Source organism: Anomalospiza imberbis, chromosome Z, assembly GCF_031753505.1.
Source record: "Anomalospiza imberbis isolate Cuckoo-Finch-1a 21T00152 chromosome Z, ASM3175350v1, whole genome shotgun sequence".
NCBI classification, from domain to species: domain Eukaryota; kingdom Metazoa; phylum Chordata; class Aves; order Passeriformes; family Viduidae; genus Anomalospiza; species Anomalospiza imberbis.
Genome location: NC_089721.1, coordinates 47,694,157 through 47,711,241, shown reverse-complemented (window position 1 = coordinate 47,711,241; position 17,085 = coordinate 47,694,157). Strand labels below are relative to the sequence as shown.

Here is a 17,085-nt window from a genome sequence, read left to right as displayed (position 1 = left end):
AGGCAGTAGTGTGGCTGCACGGTCCACAGTGTGGCTGAAGTATCACTGTATCACTTGCTCACTAAGCAGCTGCATGGTGTGGGAGAGCACTACTCTGAGCTCAAAAGCCATGGAGCAGTGGGAGACACTTCTTGGGAGCTGGAGCATGCAGGTATGGGACACTTTTTCCTGAGTACAAGTTTTGTCTCTGTCTCCCTGCTGTATTGGTAGAAGGAATGCCTGGGAAAACACCCTGGAAAAGTAGAGAAAGACAACACAATCTAAATGATGACTAGACCTTTGAAGCTGGTTCGCACACTGCTAAAACTATGGGTTTCATGATGTGCACTATTTTTTTTTTTCCAGGCTGGTTTACATGACCACTGCTTGACTCCAGTCATTCAAGACCATGTTTGGGTTTTTTATTCTTTTTCTTTATTTGGACAATATATATATACATATGTACAAAAACAGCTATGCCTACTTTTTTTTTCTTTTCCTTTTTTTACAATTTCATGTGATTTACAAAACAGGACAGCAAAATAACTTATAAAGAATACGAATACTGTACAAAAATAAAACTGATTAAACTACTGGGAGTTGGTATTTTACAGTGTTACAGATCACTGGTTTGTAGAACAGCATTTTGAAGTATGTGTCCAGCCTGGTGTATGCTGGCCTAAGTCCATCTGCAAGCTGAAAACAGATCTGTAATGTTGGTCATGAAAAAAGTTCAAGAAGTATGTTATACAGCTATACCTTTAAATCCATGATGTCTCTATACTAATGGACTTTCTTAATCAAGGAGAGGAGCTGTCCTAACTTCAGCACTATTAAGTACTTCCAAAATAGTATAACAAGTACATACAGTATTAGAGAACCTGATTTTCCTTTTCCAACACTTGCAACACTTTTCAAAACTTAACTTCAAGATGCAAGGATCTAACCTGCAGTTTGTTTTAGGTGTTAAAGCCATTGTTTTCTTTTACTGAAAGAAAAAAAAAAAAAAAACAAACCAAATGAACAAAACAGTACAATGATATCCCCAAACCTGGTAATTCCCAATGCATTCTCTTAGAGACTAATGAATCACATTAATCTTCTCTGTCCAATGCTGAAATACAGCATACACTACCATTTAGGAAGGGTTTTTTTCAGAAACAGGATCTTGTCACTGGCATTGGTGACACATGCCTTGCATGTCCCATTGTCCCACAGACTAAAGTACCTCCCACCTATTTCAGACTTTGCAGGAACATTTTTTTAAGTGTGCATTCTACCCCAAATACACAAGATGGATACTATAAAGCTGACCATTTACTTCCATATATCAGTTAATCCTGGTAGTTAAGTGACCAAAGTGTTTACATACTGTTTAGGAGCTGCTTATCAGCTGTGGCTTCTAGTTGTGGTTGATTAGATGTGAGGGTCTCTTGTATGTCAAAGGATCAGGCTTTAATTTTCCAAGTGCTGCATTTTTCCCACAAAATGGCAACAATCCAGACTGCAGGGTGGAGACTTGAAATCTAGCTTGATCTTCAGAGAGAAGAACAAAGATGAACAAAGATGCACCTTTGAATCTCACTGGGCTGCTCATGGCCCTGACCCTACTCCACAAGGCAGCATTAACAGTTACTGGTAAGCAGAATACTTTCTGTATTTCTTGATCAATAAAAACACCAACACTACCAGTTTTTATCACAAAGAACCTATGTCCCTATGACTCAATCTGAATACGAGAAATTAAAGTTTGGTTTCTAAAATAAATGTTTCAAAAAGCTGAAACGGAGGTAGAAAGTGTGCTTGGTTTCCTGATGTCTTCACTGAAGAAAACACATCCCTTTTTATTCCATAGACTGTTCAATATCCCCAATGCTTTAAAAGAAGTTCTCTTCACATAGACGAAATCTATTATGAACTACACAGGTAAAAACACAGTATGTAAACTGATTTCTAATGCTGAAAGCCATATACAACTGTAGAGGAAAACACTCTACTCTCCGAGTTAATTTTTCTGTTTGTTTCTAGGAAGCAAGCTTTTTATCAGATAAAACAATAAGATACTGTAATTGCAGCTGTGCTAACAAGATCTTTTATGTACAGAATTTTACAAGATGACCTAAATTCATCTGCAGTGGAGACACTTTGGGTTTCAGTGTAAATACTCATAAAATTAATCTGGCCCTAAGTCTGTAGTAGGGCCGCACCTCCCCTTCCTCTTCTGTAGGAAGCGGTAAAAACCAAACAGAAGAACATTTCTGGAAAAAAATAATGTGTAAACAGAATTCTCCCCCATTATGCAGCTGGGGAGGGGAAAAAATATATCACTGATAGCCTCTTAAATTTCATGCTTTGAATGTAAAAAAATTTGAAATATTCGCTAATGATCACATCTAAAAAATTTCATTCAGTGGTCTTTCTGCTCCTTTTAAAGATCAAAAAATAGCTTTAAAATAAAAGTTAACATTGCTTTTATGACCATCTGACATGCCATGCATGACACAGGTACAAAGTACTAGAGAAGCTTATGTCATAAAGGAGTATTGCAATTATTGCAAGATATCTTCTGTATTTCAAATTAGCTTGTGGTATTCCCCCATACTCCATAGCAAAAGCAATCAAGAGATACAGGAGCCCTTCCAAAGTGCTCCTTACAGTAATTTTAGGTGTTTCCATTATCAGAGTGCTCTTAAGAAAAGGTTTACTCTCTCCATAAACACACACAATTCCCATAGGACTCCAAGGGAGTTAGGCCATGGTATGAAGAGAATAAATCTTTAAGGCAAGTATAGGAAGAGAAAAAGCCTTTAAAAAAGCAGCAGTTTGTAAAGATGGTAGCTGCTTTGTGCACCCATTCAAACAAACCACAGCAGAATAAAGCACTGTTAGTGGCATTTCTGTAGTACAGTACTATATTACTGACAAGTAAAATATGGGATCATATGAGAGACATATGCTTCAGCTCCCACATGCCCACCACATTATCTAGGCTGAGCTGTATTTTTCTAGGTAAGTGAATAACAGAGCTAAATACACACACAGTCAGAAAATTACTGAGCTCTTTATGGGGATTTTTTTGCTTTAAGTATCTTCTTGAGTCATACATGTTTTTTCTTGAAAAGTCCAGCTGATATTCAAAAGTATAGTTAATACAAAGAAAAATTAAAAATACGTATTTACTTTAATGGGCCTTATTGAGTATAAATTCACCTTATCTCAGTATATCAATCAGTTACTATTGGTAAAATATGTAATGTTTCTCTTAATAATCTCTTTAAGTGCAGGATCACAGAAGATACACAGAAGTAAACCCACTTCTACAATGTGCTATGGAGTTTTTATCTGAGTTACTTATGTGACTCGGAAAGTGTTTTTACTTGACAGACTCTAAATACAAGCAGCATTACACTGTTCAACAAAACATGTTCATGACACAGCAATCACAAAGACTCTGGGGTCATGCTACTGTGGTGGCACAGGCCAGACCGCCCAGTCATATGTATGTACACCAGTATCAACGCATTACATTGGAAGAGGTGGTCGCCTCCTCCCTGGCTGCCCCTTCCCTCCTCTCACCTCACAGTCCACTTGTTCCAGACTGTTGTTCTCAGGGCAGAGCCAGGAGGTGGAAGATGGGGAGGGTGATACTGAGTACCTTTTTATTTTTTTAATGCCGGCTACATGTGCTTTTGGACAGCGAGGGTGACCGGCACCGCAGTGGATGCTCATGTTCTGGCACCACTGCCTGCACCCTCACCACAGCCTGCCTCTTCTCCACTCCTCCTGTAGGGCCAGCCCTGCCTTCACAAGGAGCTGCTGGAGCTGGACTTTTTGGATCGCTTGATCATGCTGGGATGGAATTCGGTGTGGCGGCGGGCGTGCTTGGTCAGGTGGTCGCTCCGCATGAACCGCTTCTCGCAGAGGGGGCAGCGGAACTGCTTCTCACCAGTGTGGGTTCGGTAGTGCCGCGTCAGCTCGTCGGAGCGGGAGAACTTCTTAAGGCAGTCGGGCCACGTGCAGGGGAATGGTCGCTCACCTGTGGGGAAGAAAGGATGACAAAAGATTTAGGGGGGCAGGGGTAATGAAGATTGGCATACGCCAGCTTTGCTGAGGAGCCAGAGAACATGTTGCTGAGGGAAAAAAGCTGCTTTTGTTTCCTGCCATGGTGTCAACGTCTGTGGAGTTGCTGATAACTCACTTCATCAGGTTTCACTCTCACCTCCAGCAGAAGCCAAAAACCACTCCAAACACATGAAACTCACATTCTGGTGCAGAACCTTACACGACCTGAAGACTGTCAAAACAAGAGATGAGCTCTGCCTTTGCCTGTATGTTTTTCATACTGTTCTCACTACAGTAGCTTGGGAAAGGTATGCCAGAATTACTCCTCTGACACTTCCATTCTACTGAATTATTTGCAACAGTTAGAAAATGATGCAAAAAAAAAAAATCCTTTAGCTAGGACAAGTCTTTCCAGCCCAGGAAGAACTGAGTGAGGAGGCACTGGGGAGAACAGTGAAGCCTCAGGGCTGCATACATGTAGGGCAAAACTGCTGCACCTGCAGAGGGCAGTCCCATGCTCCCCCTTCAGCCCTTCCTCTGGAAATCCAAGGTGTTCCAGCAAGTATCAATCTCAGACAGCTGGTTTGAAGACAAGAAAAACACCTCATTATTCACACTCTATCAGAATGTTTGCTATAATGATGAAAAACAAACTCAAACACCTTAACCTAAATGACACCGCACTTTGCTTTCACAAAACAAGGGTGCAAGGATTGAACAGCACTCCACGTTATCTTCCTGGCACTCCACATCCCTACAGTTCACCTCTGTGGGTTGCACAGGCTTTGCCTTCAGGCACAAACAAAGTGCCTCCAAAGCAGCAAGGCTGACCCTAGTACACAGCACAGATGGAAATTGAAGGTGTTTAAGTTCACACAAAAGCTTTCCACTACGCACTGCTGCAGGTTTGATCCCTTAATTTTCTTTCTTCAGAGCCTCCTGAAAGGAATATAAATGGCAGCTTGTGACAGCTACTTATAGTCAACCATGAAATACAAAAACTGTCCCAGGGGTTTTCCAGCTTGGAAGAGTTGGAAAGAAACTCAGGAACTCCAGCATTTCTTAGTACTGTGAGGTTTGTCACAACAGGTGAGCTCCCTTTACATTCAAAGATCAACAAAAAATGGGTGACTTACTAAGTGGGTCCTGGATTTTTCCCCAGATACCAGAAGAGATAAAAAGCTACAGACTTGAATGAACAGCCCTGAATCCAGGAGGACAACAGTCAGTACAAAGTATGGTAGAGTTGCAGGGAAGGACTCACTGATGGCATGCAAAAAGCCAAAGAAGGATAAGGACAGGCCAGGTAAGTTAAGGTGTAGTTATACCAAGGGCCCTGAAAGCTCTAGTAAGCTTCCCTGAATTAACGCTTCACTGTTTGGGCTCCTAATTATTTGTGGTCTTTAATAGCTGCCCTATTCCAGACCAACCAGTGTGCCATGGAGCAGAGCTGGATAAGTAGGACTGCCTAAGTCACAGCACAGCCCTGTGGCTGCTGCCCTGTGCTTGCCTCCTTCGCCTCATGGCCATGCTGGTTCTCAGTCATGGGGGAAGGATGGAGCAGAGGAAGTCAAGCCAGCTGCCTACTCAAGCCTGGTGGAGGCAGAGCTGCCAGCCATCATGAACCAGGCTATTTTGTTTGTTATAAATGCATTTTTTGGCTCCCTGATGTATGCTTTTAGACATGATTGGAAAACCTTCTGAACAACCACCGCCTGTATAAAACAAATTAATTAAAACTATGTAGTGTCATGTGTGCATGAACGCCACAGCCACAGCTACACTGTGGAGCAGCACCAGGAGCTGTACAGAGGCCTCACAACACCACCCTCACCCAGTGCCAGCCCTTAGCATCTGAGGCAAGCGTTTCACTTGTGCTGCTCTTTTGCAATCTATCTCATGGTTTCTGTCACAGCTCCCAGAAGCAGGTGGCAGTGGGAGGTGCAGAACAGCTTTCTTGCCCCTCTGGGAGCATGGGAGGAGTGGTATACATCTTGCACATGTGGAGCCATCTAGTATATGCCTCTGTGTCAGGCACTTACACCCCAGAGCAGTGGGAGCAACTGAGGCATCCTGCCTCATCCCTGGAAACCACATTTCCAACCATCTACCTCAGGACAGCTCTTCAGTCTGCAGAAGTGCCCAACTGTAAACAGGGAGATTAGGTGCCTAGGCTGGATAACAAACATCAGCCTTTGGGGAGCAGCACCTGTATTTTAGGCATGGTAGTATCTAACCTGAGTGTCTAATAGTGTTTAAAATTTGGCCTCAAGCAGCCCTTAAGAAACTGAACTCCTCCCTCATGCCCTCCTGGAGTTTCACCTGGGATGATAAAATGAGGCCCTGCTTCTGGAATTCCCTCTAACACATGACAAGAGAAGCATGTCCTCCACCACTGCTACCCCACACATCCACTGGACATGCCACCAGGGGAAAGCACTCTAAGGTTATGGAGTGTAACCACAAAGCTTTAGGGAAAGGCAGAGCTTGCTCAGGATCGCATGAGGTTCAGCTCACCTGCTGTGCCCTTAGTACTATACTCTGCAGGGAATCAACCCTGGGCCCAGCTGGGGGAGGACACAAAGGCTGCAGGAGCCTGGCATGGTGCAGAGACACCTTGCTACCAACAGGAAAGCTGCTATGCATGAGGATGGGGACACAGCAGGGATTGCGGGCAGAGATGGGTGGCCACGCTCCCTTGAAGGCACGTGGATGCCACCAGCACAGACCACCATGCAGCACAGAGCTCCCAAGTACAGCAATAAAGAATGACTTCACCACCTCAGCAATACAAACCTGCAGAAGCTGTCATAGCCACTTTGGAAGTGCCAAAAGGAAAGTAGGCACAATCCCTGATGCCTGGATGCATTAAACTCCATGTTTCTCAGAGCCAAGGGGGAGGGAGGCTTTTCCAGGCCCTCAGGGGTCATCTCTGAGCCTGAGAATTCACTGCTCCCCTTGGTCACAAAGCTATAAGGGATGACACCAGCCCAAAGAGATGGTACCTCAGTGACAGTCTCAACAGGTGCAAGGCAGGCGTGGAGTGTGTCTCCAGGAAGCACTTAAAGCAAGGTGGAGATGGCTGATGGCATGTGATAACTGTCCACTCTACAAAGACAGTGGTTGCATCTGCTATATTTAACATGCTTTCTTTTTGCAGCAACAGAGATGTCTGTGGAAGAGCCCTATGAGAAAACAAGTCTTGCAGCTCATATGCTTGCTGGGCAGGCAGTGGCCTAGAGAGCTGCAGTACAAGCTAGTGCTGCCTCCATCTGGAGATACGGATTTCTGTATCAGCTCAAGCAAGGCAGGTATTTTCCTTATGAATTTTCTCCCTTAGTTTTGGGGTAGTAATACTAAAGCTTGAAACAGCAGAATGAAACATCAACACAGTGCTTTTATACACTGTTTCCCTTAGTGGCTGTATGCTACTGGCTTTTTAAGTTATGCCTCCGGTGGGATTTTCCATCAAGAAATGAAGGAAAGGTCAATGGTACATCATGATAATTTGAAACTATGTGTGATTGGATCCTAACACAACAGACACAAGAGGCAAATAATTTTCTTTAAGAAATAATATGAATATGTATATGCACATATATCCATAACAACTTACAGAAGGAAAAAGTGAATGAAAAACTGATTTCTAGGTAATAGGAACAGGTGCATCTGCAGACTCCAATTCTTTGTGCTGTGTGGCATCAGGAATAGAGTGCGAGACCGTTTACTCTCAGTATAACAGTGGTGCTTCACAAGTCTTCTATACAGTCTAAAGAACTCCTGCAACCCTGGCTTACTTTAAATACCATATGGATGTAAAGGCCTTTGCAGATCCTTTGAATCTTAAGCCCTCTTGCTACACCTGCCATTTTTGACTTGTTCCTTCTCCCAACCCTCTGCAAGGAATGTTTAGTTTGTTCTTTCTGGGCAAGTATAAACTCTATATCCAAACTACTTGGTATGACCTGAGGCAGGTCCACTTTATTTTATCCTGAATAGATTAAAAAATAACGTTTTTTTCCCTACCCTGGGACATTTCAGATTCTTCCACACTGCAGTCTTACACAGAAAGTGTTTCTGAAAAAAGAATACAAAGTGGGCATTAGCAGGCTCATTAACAGAAGTACACGTATAGTGGTATCCTGATTAGTCATCTGCCTCCTCACCACAAAATGCTGCTGTGACTGAGGTTTGGAGCTGAAGTTCATGGTGGCTTTAATACACAGAATATCTGCTATCTGTCTCAGGTATCTCTCACTTTTCCCCACAGTTATTTGCCCTACACACCCTGAACAAGCAATTTCCTGTGGGACACTGGACTTTGAATGTCCACATGCCAGATATTTTAGTGAAGATAGATCTTCAGGGCAGACAGATTGGATGCCTTTCAAGCAGGCTTTTTCCTCTTCTGAGATATTCCAAAATCGGATCATTAAAACACATGGCAACCAGGTACAGAGAGATGAGCAGTGGTGGATGTTTGGGACCACATGCCTAAATCAACGCTTTTTGGGACACCTAAACCATGGTCACCCAACCAGACAACAGACCAAAAAGATGGGACAGGTGACAGATGGATGGGTTCCAGCAAGGATTTTATTCTGCCAGGACTTAGGATTAAACACAACAGGTTGGTTCAACTATTAAAATGCTGCTTTAAGCAAGTTTTTAGGTGTTCTGACTTCTTAAAACTACCACTCAGCAGCTGCTTGGACATACAGGTGTTTTGAGTCTCTTTCAAAAATCCAGATGCAAAACCACCTGCTAGAACCCGCTGCTGCTGAGTCTAAATTCCAGGAAATTTGTCTTGCTGTTATCCCACTGTGATAAAGTATCAGATGCAAGGGATGTCCTTTCAGCTTCTCTGTCACAGCACATACCTCCTTGACTGTGTTACAGAAGGCTTTCTTTGGGGGACTGTGCCTCCATACACATAAACGTAGACAGAGACAGAGAGATCAGTCAGGTAAGCTACTTGGGAAAGATCTTTCCAAATCTCACCCAAGTGTTAAATCCATGCTTCTGTAGCCAAGACAAGAGCCCTCAGTAGTACATTCATGGTTAAGTGAGACAAGTTCCTAGCTCTTCTCCTTTCCTGGCTTATCTTCATATGAATTTCCTCCATTTTGCAGTAATACTTTAATAACAACAACAATGCAGAGAGACCAACTCCTAGCCTGGTGCTTAGTGCACTTACCCTGGAACAAAGGACATTGGGTTTAAGCTCCTGTCCTGTATGAATAATCAAATTTCTTTGCTAAGATGAAACAGCTTTGACAGGCATTCAGAAAGATAATGTAGCTTTCGATATTTTACTATGAATTTATTAGCCAGTGTTTCAACAAACTTTCCCCTCAAGTTTAAGGTATTTATAGAGTGCTCTCAGGCTCTGTACATTCATCATAACCTGAATACAGATGGTGAACTGTATTACCAGAAGTGAACAGTGTCCGAAGTATTCTTTGCCATCACTCCCTCAGACCCTGTTTTTTTTAATCTTAAATTGGCCCTTCCCTGCTCTTCCAGCTGCAGGCTTGGAAGCTGTTCAAGGCCAGAAGCACAGGAGCAGCAGCCTGGTGTACAACAACACAGCAGCCAACAAAGAGGAACAAAAGAGTTCCTGCAAAAATCCTAACAGCTGGCACTGCAAGAAACACAGGCTAACAAGAGCAGTGACACCCACCACATGGTCTTCAGTGCCACAGCACAAACACTGTGCAGAACTAAGTAAAGCAGCAATTTCAATACATCCATCTGGAAGCAGGAGTTGTGCTCTTATGGATAATGCCTGCTCACTGCTTCTGTCCTACATGTGAACTTTTTCATGCTGACTCAACTGATAAACTTTTCTGGAGCACTTTCCCGCAAATGACAAATACACTTGCTTATGATCTTAATTTTTATCAGAAAATAAGACAACTAGGAACTAGACAACTTTGAACCGAATCTTGAGGATTTCTGCCTACCTTACTCAGCTGGCAAGGCTCCCACTCTGGATCATCATGTTTCTCCAAGACCTGGAAATATGCCCATTAGAACTCCTGCAATTTGTGCATTTTCATTAACCATGGTATTTCACATGGTATTCTGAATTTAACAAAAAATGTGTTGTTGGCTCCACTTTTTGCTCTTGGGTCCAATTCTAAAGGATCTGGGTAACTGACATGGTATGAGCTGGATAGGAGGGTCTTAAAACACTAGATTTCAGATTATGCTCAAACCAAATTACTGAGAAAGATTGCAGTGAGCAGAGAACTGTCAACAGACTAGCATCTGTTCAGTCTGTTGAGTGAGATAATCTAGAACACAAATACAAAGCAGTACAGTCAAACCAAACCAATACAGGGGCTGGTCCAACACCACGATATCTGGATAGCAGCAATAAGCAGCTGCAGTGTCTGTTCTTATTCTCTACTGGAAATGTTCCTCCACTTTCCTGTGCAGACTGTCAACCTATGGGTTCACACCTCTGCCTAACCCCTGCTTCCAAGCACTGGTGAGAGCCAAATGCTGGGAGCACTTAAGAGTGCATCAGCTGCCTGGTCTAACAAACTCTTGGCATTGTTTGGATCCAGTTTACATGATGAGACAGTTGGCTGAAAAGCCTATCAGAAGAGGGAGAACTTTCCCCACATCTGGGTTTTGAGCATCTAAACTCTTAATTAAGGGCATCTGATGTGTACGTGAAATTCCCATCAATCCTCAGCCTCCCCAGGCAAGTAAACACCCACAAGTCCAGTAGGAGGAACCATCTCACAAGCTACTTTTATGGTACCTTCCTGGTGAGGAAGGAGGGACAGAGAAGATCTGGTCTCAGTGGTCATGTGTCCTTTAACTGGATTATATTCACACCATCATAGCAAACATGAATTTTGTACAGCTTGTTTCTCCTGCCAGTTTCTCTCCCTGCCCTTTGCCCTGCATTCCCTGGCCAGGCCTCCTGACTGAGATTGCTTGTTTGTTCTTGTATGCCTTCATTTTCCCTGGAAACCCTCTGGCCTGCACATCTGTCTCTATTAAGCTGTTCCCCCTGCTAATAATAGGCTTTTGAGGCTATTAATAACACTACACACCTACACCGGTAACCCTACACCTGTCATAACCAAACCTCTAAACCCACCTATTTACAGAATTTCTGTTTCTTCTTCATTTTGAAGGTAACTCTCTGCTTACCTGCTGCTGTCTTTCTCTTGTTCAGATGGGTCCTTCACCTTTTCCCAACCTCTGTACCACTTCCAGGGCTTGAGTCTCACCTAGGCCTAGCAGCACAAGCAAGGGGACTGTTAGCAAAAGCAGGATGTGCAGTGCCATCTGCTGATCTTTTTCTATAAAGATCAACTCAAAAGACAATTTCTGATGGATGGCTAATTTGGGCCTTCTGGAAATTGAACTAGCATTAATCATCAAAGGCCCAAACTTCAAGCGAACAGTTATACTGACATTTTTAATATCTGAAATACGGAACCTTTGAAATAACAAGGTTAAAGAATGGTTAATAAGATACAGACCTCTAACCATCAAGTTTTTGCCTACTACCCTTCTACCTTGATTTGGTATTTTGTTTCTTGTTTTGCATTAGGCTACCAAAGATGAACTGGTGAGTCTTCAGATTCCCAGTCACTACACAGAAAGAGAAGTATCCAGAGCTTCCCAACTTGCTTGGTTAGGATTTATGAGTAAAGAGAACTGTGAGTATGCACAAGTTCAGAGGTGTGAACAGAAATCCTTAAGCCATTCTCCAATATAGAAATACTTGGATTAAATATTAAAAATTTAAGACCAGGAAGCTTCTACTGGTGGCTGTGCACCTACTTCCACTAAAGGCTACACTGCAGCAAGAAACCTTGTTGGTGGCCTGATGAAAAATGGCAGATAGATGAGAGAGACATTATTTGAAAGAAAGGAAATAAAATGGCATTAAGGAGGGCCCATTAATGCTCTGCAATATACAGTTATGAATAACTCCAGAGATCCAATTGAATCCCACTGTTGCTAAGGAATTGTTGTCATCTATAAAAATAATTAACATTATCAGTATCATTTAGCATTTCAGTTAGCTACAATTAACTTCACATTAGGAAGCTCTGAAAGTTCATTACTCCTGGATGGCTGCAGTGATTTTAACCACACAGAACTACCATGACAGTACATCAATGTTTCTGAGTCAAATGCCTCATACTTGGAGCTAAGGCCACCCACTTGGGAGCACCACATGCTAAACCTCATACCACTTCACCACTACTTATTATAACACTACTGCTTACAGCAGGCTGTGTGGGTTGTACAGTACATTAATTTACATGTCATCACACAGAATGTTATCTCAGCCAGCATCTATTCTGGTTCTCTTATCAGGGTGGATATTTGAGCATGGGGTAGTAAAGGGAAATGATACTAACGTTTTGTCACTCATGAGACAACATTTTGGAGAGCACCAGTTAAACTCAGCCTCCAAAAGAGCATGTGAGCTGCAGTGTCTGAGCTGGTAACACAACAACCCTTGGCACTGGTTATGAGGTCAGCATATGGTCACCACTGACCATCCTCTTTCCCAGCTCAGAGAGAAAGTCCAACTGCAGAGCTCATCGCTGAGCCATATCCAGTAATCCTACCCGGTTCTCTCCAGCCTCTCGAGGTAGGCACCCAGATTTGCCAGCAGGGCACCAGTCCACAACGATCACCTGAGCCTCTTCCTCTGCAGTGCACGCACACCTAGGCACATCGGTGAACTGGAGCAATGGAAGCTGAGCTGGAGCTCAGATGTGGCCATATCCTACCCAACCATATCAAATTCTGCAGCAATGCCTGATGGTACATTCCTTGGATGATCAACTTATTTTGCATCACACCGCTAACCATCACCACCAACAGACAAAACCCAAAAGCACCATCATTGACAGAATATGAAATGTCTTGACAGTGTTCGTCTCTTTTTATTCACTCCTTTCTGTTCCTGAACACAATCCTTTAATTCAGAACATTTTTAAAGCAGCCTTTTGTACTCCACTATGATCCCAAGAGCAATTCAGACCCATAAAGGTTTTTATTCAATCACTTGCACTGAAGGTCTAAAACCAACAAATAAACAAACACAAACCACCAAAACGAAGACCAACAAACTGAACAGAGAAGTCTGCAGCTGCTGTCCCCTTGGGGCTCGGCTGCCGCAGATATGTTTTATCTCCAGGTTTCCATGTTGCCACACCCTCCGAGGCGCCGGGGCGAGGGCTGGGAGTGGGAGCACACAGCTTGATGAATGAAGCCCTTGTGGAACACGTCAAATCTGGATCGCGGTAACCGATAGTGCGAGGCGCTGCCGCCGAGAAGAGCGGGGTCGGTCCTCCCTGCACGGCGCCTCAATCCCCTCGGCCGGAGGCGCAGCGCGGGGTAGCGCCGGGGCGGTTCGGGGAGCAGCCGGCGGTGCTCTCCTCCACCGGTACTCCACCGCTAGCTCGAGTGCCTGACACCGGCTCTAGCTGACGCGCTTGCTGAGTTCGCCCATCCAGCCCGCCGGAGGGGGGTGTGTCCGCAAGCCCCAGAGGTGCAGCTCACCCAGGTTCGCGGAGATGCCGCCGCCCCCTCCCGAGCCGAGCCGGCAGCCCCGCCAGCCCCTGCTCCGGCGCGATGGCCCCGCGGCATCCAGTTCCCGCAGCCGAGCAGAGCTCTCCGCCAACTCTGCGGCCCAGGCCGCGGGTTCCGACGGCGGAAGCAGCGAGAGAGGCGCGGGCGGGGACTGCGCTGCCCTCACCTCCCTTGCAGAACGGGCGCCGAGTTCGGACCCGGTGCAGCCGGGTCCGCCTACAGTGGCAGGAAACCCGAATCTCGCCGCCCCTGTGCTTCCCTCGCCGACGCCCCGAGCGAACTCGGCGGCTCCTACCGCCATCCTCCCCTCCCAACTGCGCCGGACACGCGAAGTTCGCTCCGCTCCCCGGCATCTGCGCCTGGCCCTCACTGCCCGCCGGAGCCCGGGCCGGTTCCCGGCCGGCGCAGGTGGGCGGCGGGCAGGGCGCGGCGGGAGGCGCTGCCGCAGCCCCGCCCGGGGCGGCCGCCAGCTCCCGCCGGACAAGGGGCACCGATGGAGAGCCGGGGGAAAGAAAGGGGGCGTGAAGGAGGGAGAGCCACGAGCCAGCCCCGAAGCCAGAGCGGCGCGGCGGGGGCGCGCGGGGAAGCCGGGCGCGCCGCTGGCCGGGTTCATCCGAGGACAAGCGCTCGCTCCCGCCCCCTTCCCTCCGCCACCGCTGACCTGTGTGCACCCGGTAGTGCGCCTTGAGGTGGGAAGACTTGCCGTAGACCTTGCCGCAGCCGCTGTAGGGGCACTTGTGCCGCTTCTCGGCCGCCAGCTTCCCCTTAGGGGCGGCTCCGGCGGCGCGCAGGCGGGGGGGCGGCCCCGGCGGGGGGCTGCGGGGAGGGCTGGAACCCTGCTCGGTGGCCGCGTCGCTGTCGGAGCCCGCGTCCTCGTCGGGACTCTCCACGCTGTCACTGCAGACGGAGGGGGCGGGCAGCGGCCGGTACTTGTTCAGCTCCAGCAGGCTCTTGGCGATGGCCAGCAGGGCGCAGTAGTCCTTCCAGGCGTCGCGGGGGTCGCGCAGCTCTCTGGCCGCCTCCCCCTCGCCCGGCACCTTCAGCCGCGCCGTCTCGGGCACGGCGGAGCGGTTGGAGATGGAGACCAGGCACTGCGCCGCTACGAAGTCCACGTACGCGACGGCCGACATGGTGCGGCCGCGCCCCGACGACGAGGGGTGCTCCGTCCGCCCTCACTGCTCGTACGCCAGGCCGACCGCGCCGCCGCCAGCCATGGCCCGCCCGCGGCGCGGGAAAGAGCGGGGCGGAGGAGGAAGGGGGCGTGGGGGGCGAATAAATAGCGGGGCGCCGGGCAGGTCCTTCACCGCCGCCCCCCGGGGGCGGCGCGCAGTCGGCGAGGGGGGAGCGCCGCCCGCGCGGCCGGCCCGAGTCCGGCGCAGGGGCCGGGGGAGAGGATACTGCCCGCCCCGCGCCCCGCGTGCTCCTGCCCGGGGGCGTCCGCGCCGGGGCCCATCACGTCAGGCACGGAGCCCCTCCCGCCCCGGCCGGTCCGCGGGCAGGGCCGGCCGGCTGTGTTTACTTTCTCCCCCCGCCACTCACGGCGCCCCTTTTCTAGGCGGGGCGTGTCCGCCGGGCGGCCTCCCCGCCAATCGCCGCGCTCCCTTCCCAGGCCGCGTGCTACTCCGGGCGCCCCGCCGCGACCGCTTAAAGCAGCGATGCCGGGGCGCCACCGAGGGTGCGACGGCGGGCGCGCCGCGGCTCCGCTCCCGGCCGCGGGGTTCGCGCCGCCGGCCCGGCTGCGGCCCGGAGGAGCCGGCGACGGCCTCGGGCGGGGGCCCGCGGTGGGGGCGGCGCGGGGCGGCGGCACCGAGCGGGTTAAGTGGCTCCGTGGAAGTCCTACGGTCCCAGCAACGGGCCGGCCAATGGGAAGTGAGCCGGCTGATGTCACTGGCAGCACCCCGCCAATCAGCGCCCGGTCCCGAAAGGTGCGCAACGCTTGGAGGCGCGGGGAGCGGCGGGCGGGCGGGCGCGCGCTCCGGCCGCGGCCCCCCCGCGCCGCTGCCGGGGAAGGGCGTGAGGAGCGCCGGGGGCGCCCCGCCCGGGCGGGGTGTCCGTGACCCCGGCGCGACCCCGAGCTGGCTGCCCCTTCCCTGCCCGCGGCACCGGCACCCGCGAGATGGGGCTGCCCGTACTGCCTCGGGACGGGGCCCCCGGTCCACGCGGGCAGGAGACGGGAGGACGGGCGCTGTGCAGGAAGCGGGACCCCGCGAACCCATCGGAGAAACCCGGTGGCGGCGCTACGCGCTCCATCGTTACAGCGTTATCGTTCAGACAGGCGGCTCCCTAAAACGGGGCAGAGGGGAACCCTCCGTGCCCCCACGGTGAGCGGAGCAGGTACCTCGGCGGGGGTCACCGAGCGGCACCACCACGGAAGAGTTTTAGAGCCACCTGATAGTGTCTGCCGTTTTGCCGCTGTTGGCTAAAATAAAGGTCAGGTTGACGCTTACCTCGTCGCCAACTAAGTGCCATCCAGCATAATCGAATCCCAAAAACCTGTCACATCTACCCAAATAACACGCCCCCATCTCTGCCTCATCGAACGCGGAAAGCTTATAGAGTGTTGTAAAAGCTAACTGATCTGTGCTCAGCCAGAGAACAGTGAAAAATTTGCTTCTGGATCAAGCGTTATTTAAAAAAAGGAAAAGAAGTTACCATCATCCTTAATCCACCAGTACTGAGGTGTGAAGTGTCAGTGTGTTTTGCTGTTTTGCAAGCATCAGGAGAGAGGGTAACGAAAAGACTCTGCCTTTGAAGTAATGCCCGTGAGCCTCTCTGTGACATTACCCAAAGTAACACGGGTGCCTCTGAAATCACGACGGAGAAGATGGAGAAGCACTCCTGCCAGGCAGAGGAGCTTTGGCTGGCTTTTGTGAACTGCATCCCAAGGAGACTGAGTCCTGGCTGGCCAGGGTCCCTAACTGAAATCTTGCTGTCCTCAATCACAGCCCACCCTTCCTGACAAAAACAGACAGGGCCTGAATAGTGAAGAGCTTTATGGAGTGCTATTAATCTCATTAACTGAATGTGGAAATGATGAGGAAGTGGCTACCGAAATGAGGCAGTGTTGTTCTTGTCCTGCAGGAGATAAAAATTAGTGATGTCAGCCATTTTGTGTGCTAGCACACTAGATCACTGCATGTAACCTTGAGCAGTAATAATCCTTTGCCACGGATAACTGGCATCCACCATGGATACTTTTATGTGCCATAACTCAGAAAAAACCCCAAAAACAATCAAAATGCACCAACAAAACAAAAGAGATAGAGGGTAGGTCTGTAAGTGGATCATCTGTAGGCTGATGAAGACCAAAGAGAGAACATGAATAGAGCAATGTACGTAACGAGGTGGTCTTCAGGTCTCAGTCATCAGTCAGCAAGTCACTCTTAACCCTGTTTTCACAGCTAATCTAGCATCCCTGGCCTCTGGTGCTTAAGAGACACCAGGCATAATAAGAGGTGTGAT

The 17,085-nt window shown here is 48.4% G+C and overlaps 1 protein-coding gene across 2 annotated transcripts; it reads right to left on the bottom strand.

The window, feature by feature from the left end:
• Window positions 1-407: 407 nt before the first annotated feature.
• On the bottom strand, window positions 408-14,753 carry KLF9 (KLF transcription factor 9). 2 transcript variants are annotated; one of them, XM_068176430.1, is made up of 2 exons: window positions 14,285-14,753; window positions 408-4,015 (listed from the first exon to the last, which is right to left on the bottom strand). In XM_068176430.1, the coding sequence occupies exons 1-2, from the start codon at window positions 14,751-14,753 to the stop codon at window positions 3,783-3,785; spliced, it is 702 nt and encodes a 233-aa protein (XP_068032531.1). In that variant the 3' UTR covers window positions 408-3,782. The 2 variants fall into 2 exon arrangements, with proteins under 2 accessions (XP_068032531.1, XP_068032530.1); XM_068176429.1 differs by lacking the exon at window positions 408-4,015 and adding an exon at window positions 12,953-13,354.
• Between the last annotated feature and the right edge of the window lie 2,332 nt (window positions 14,754-17,085).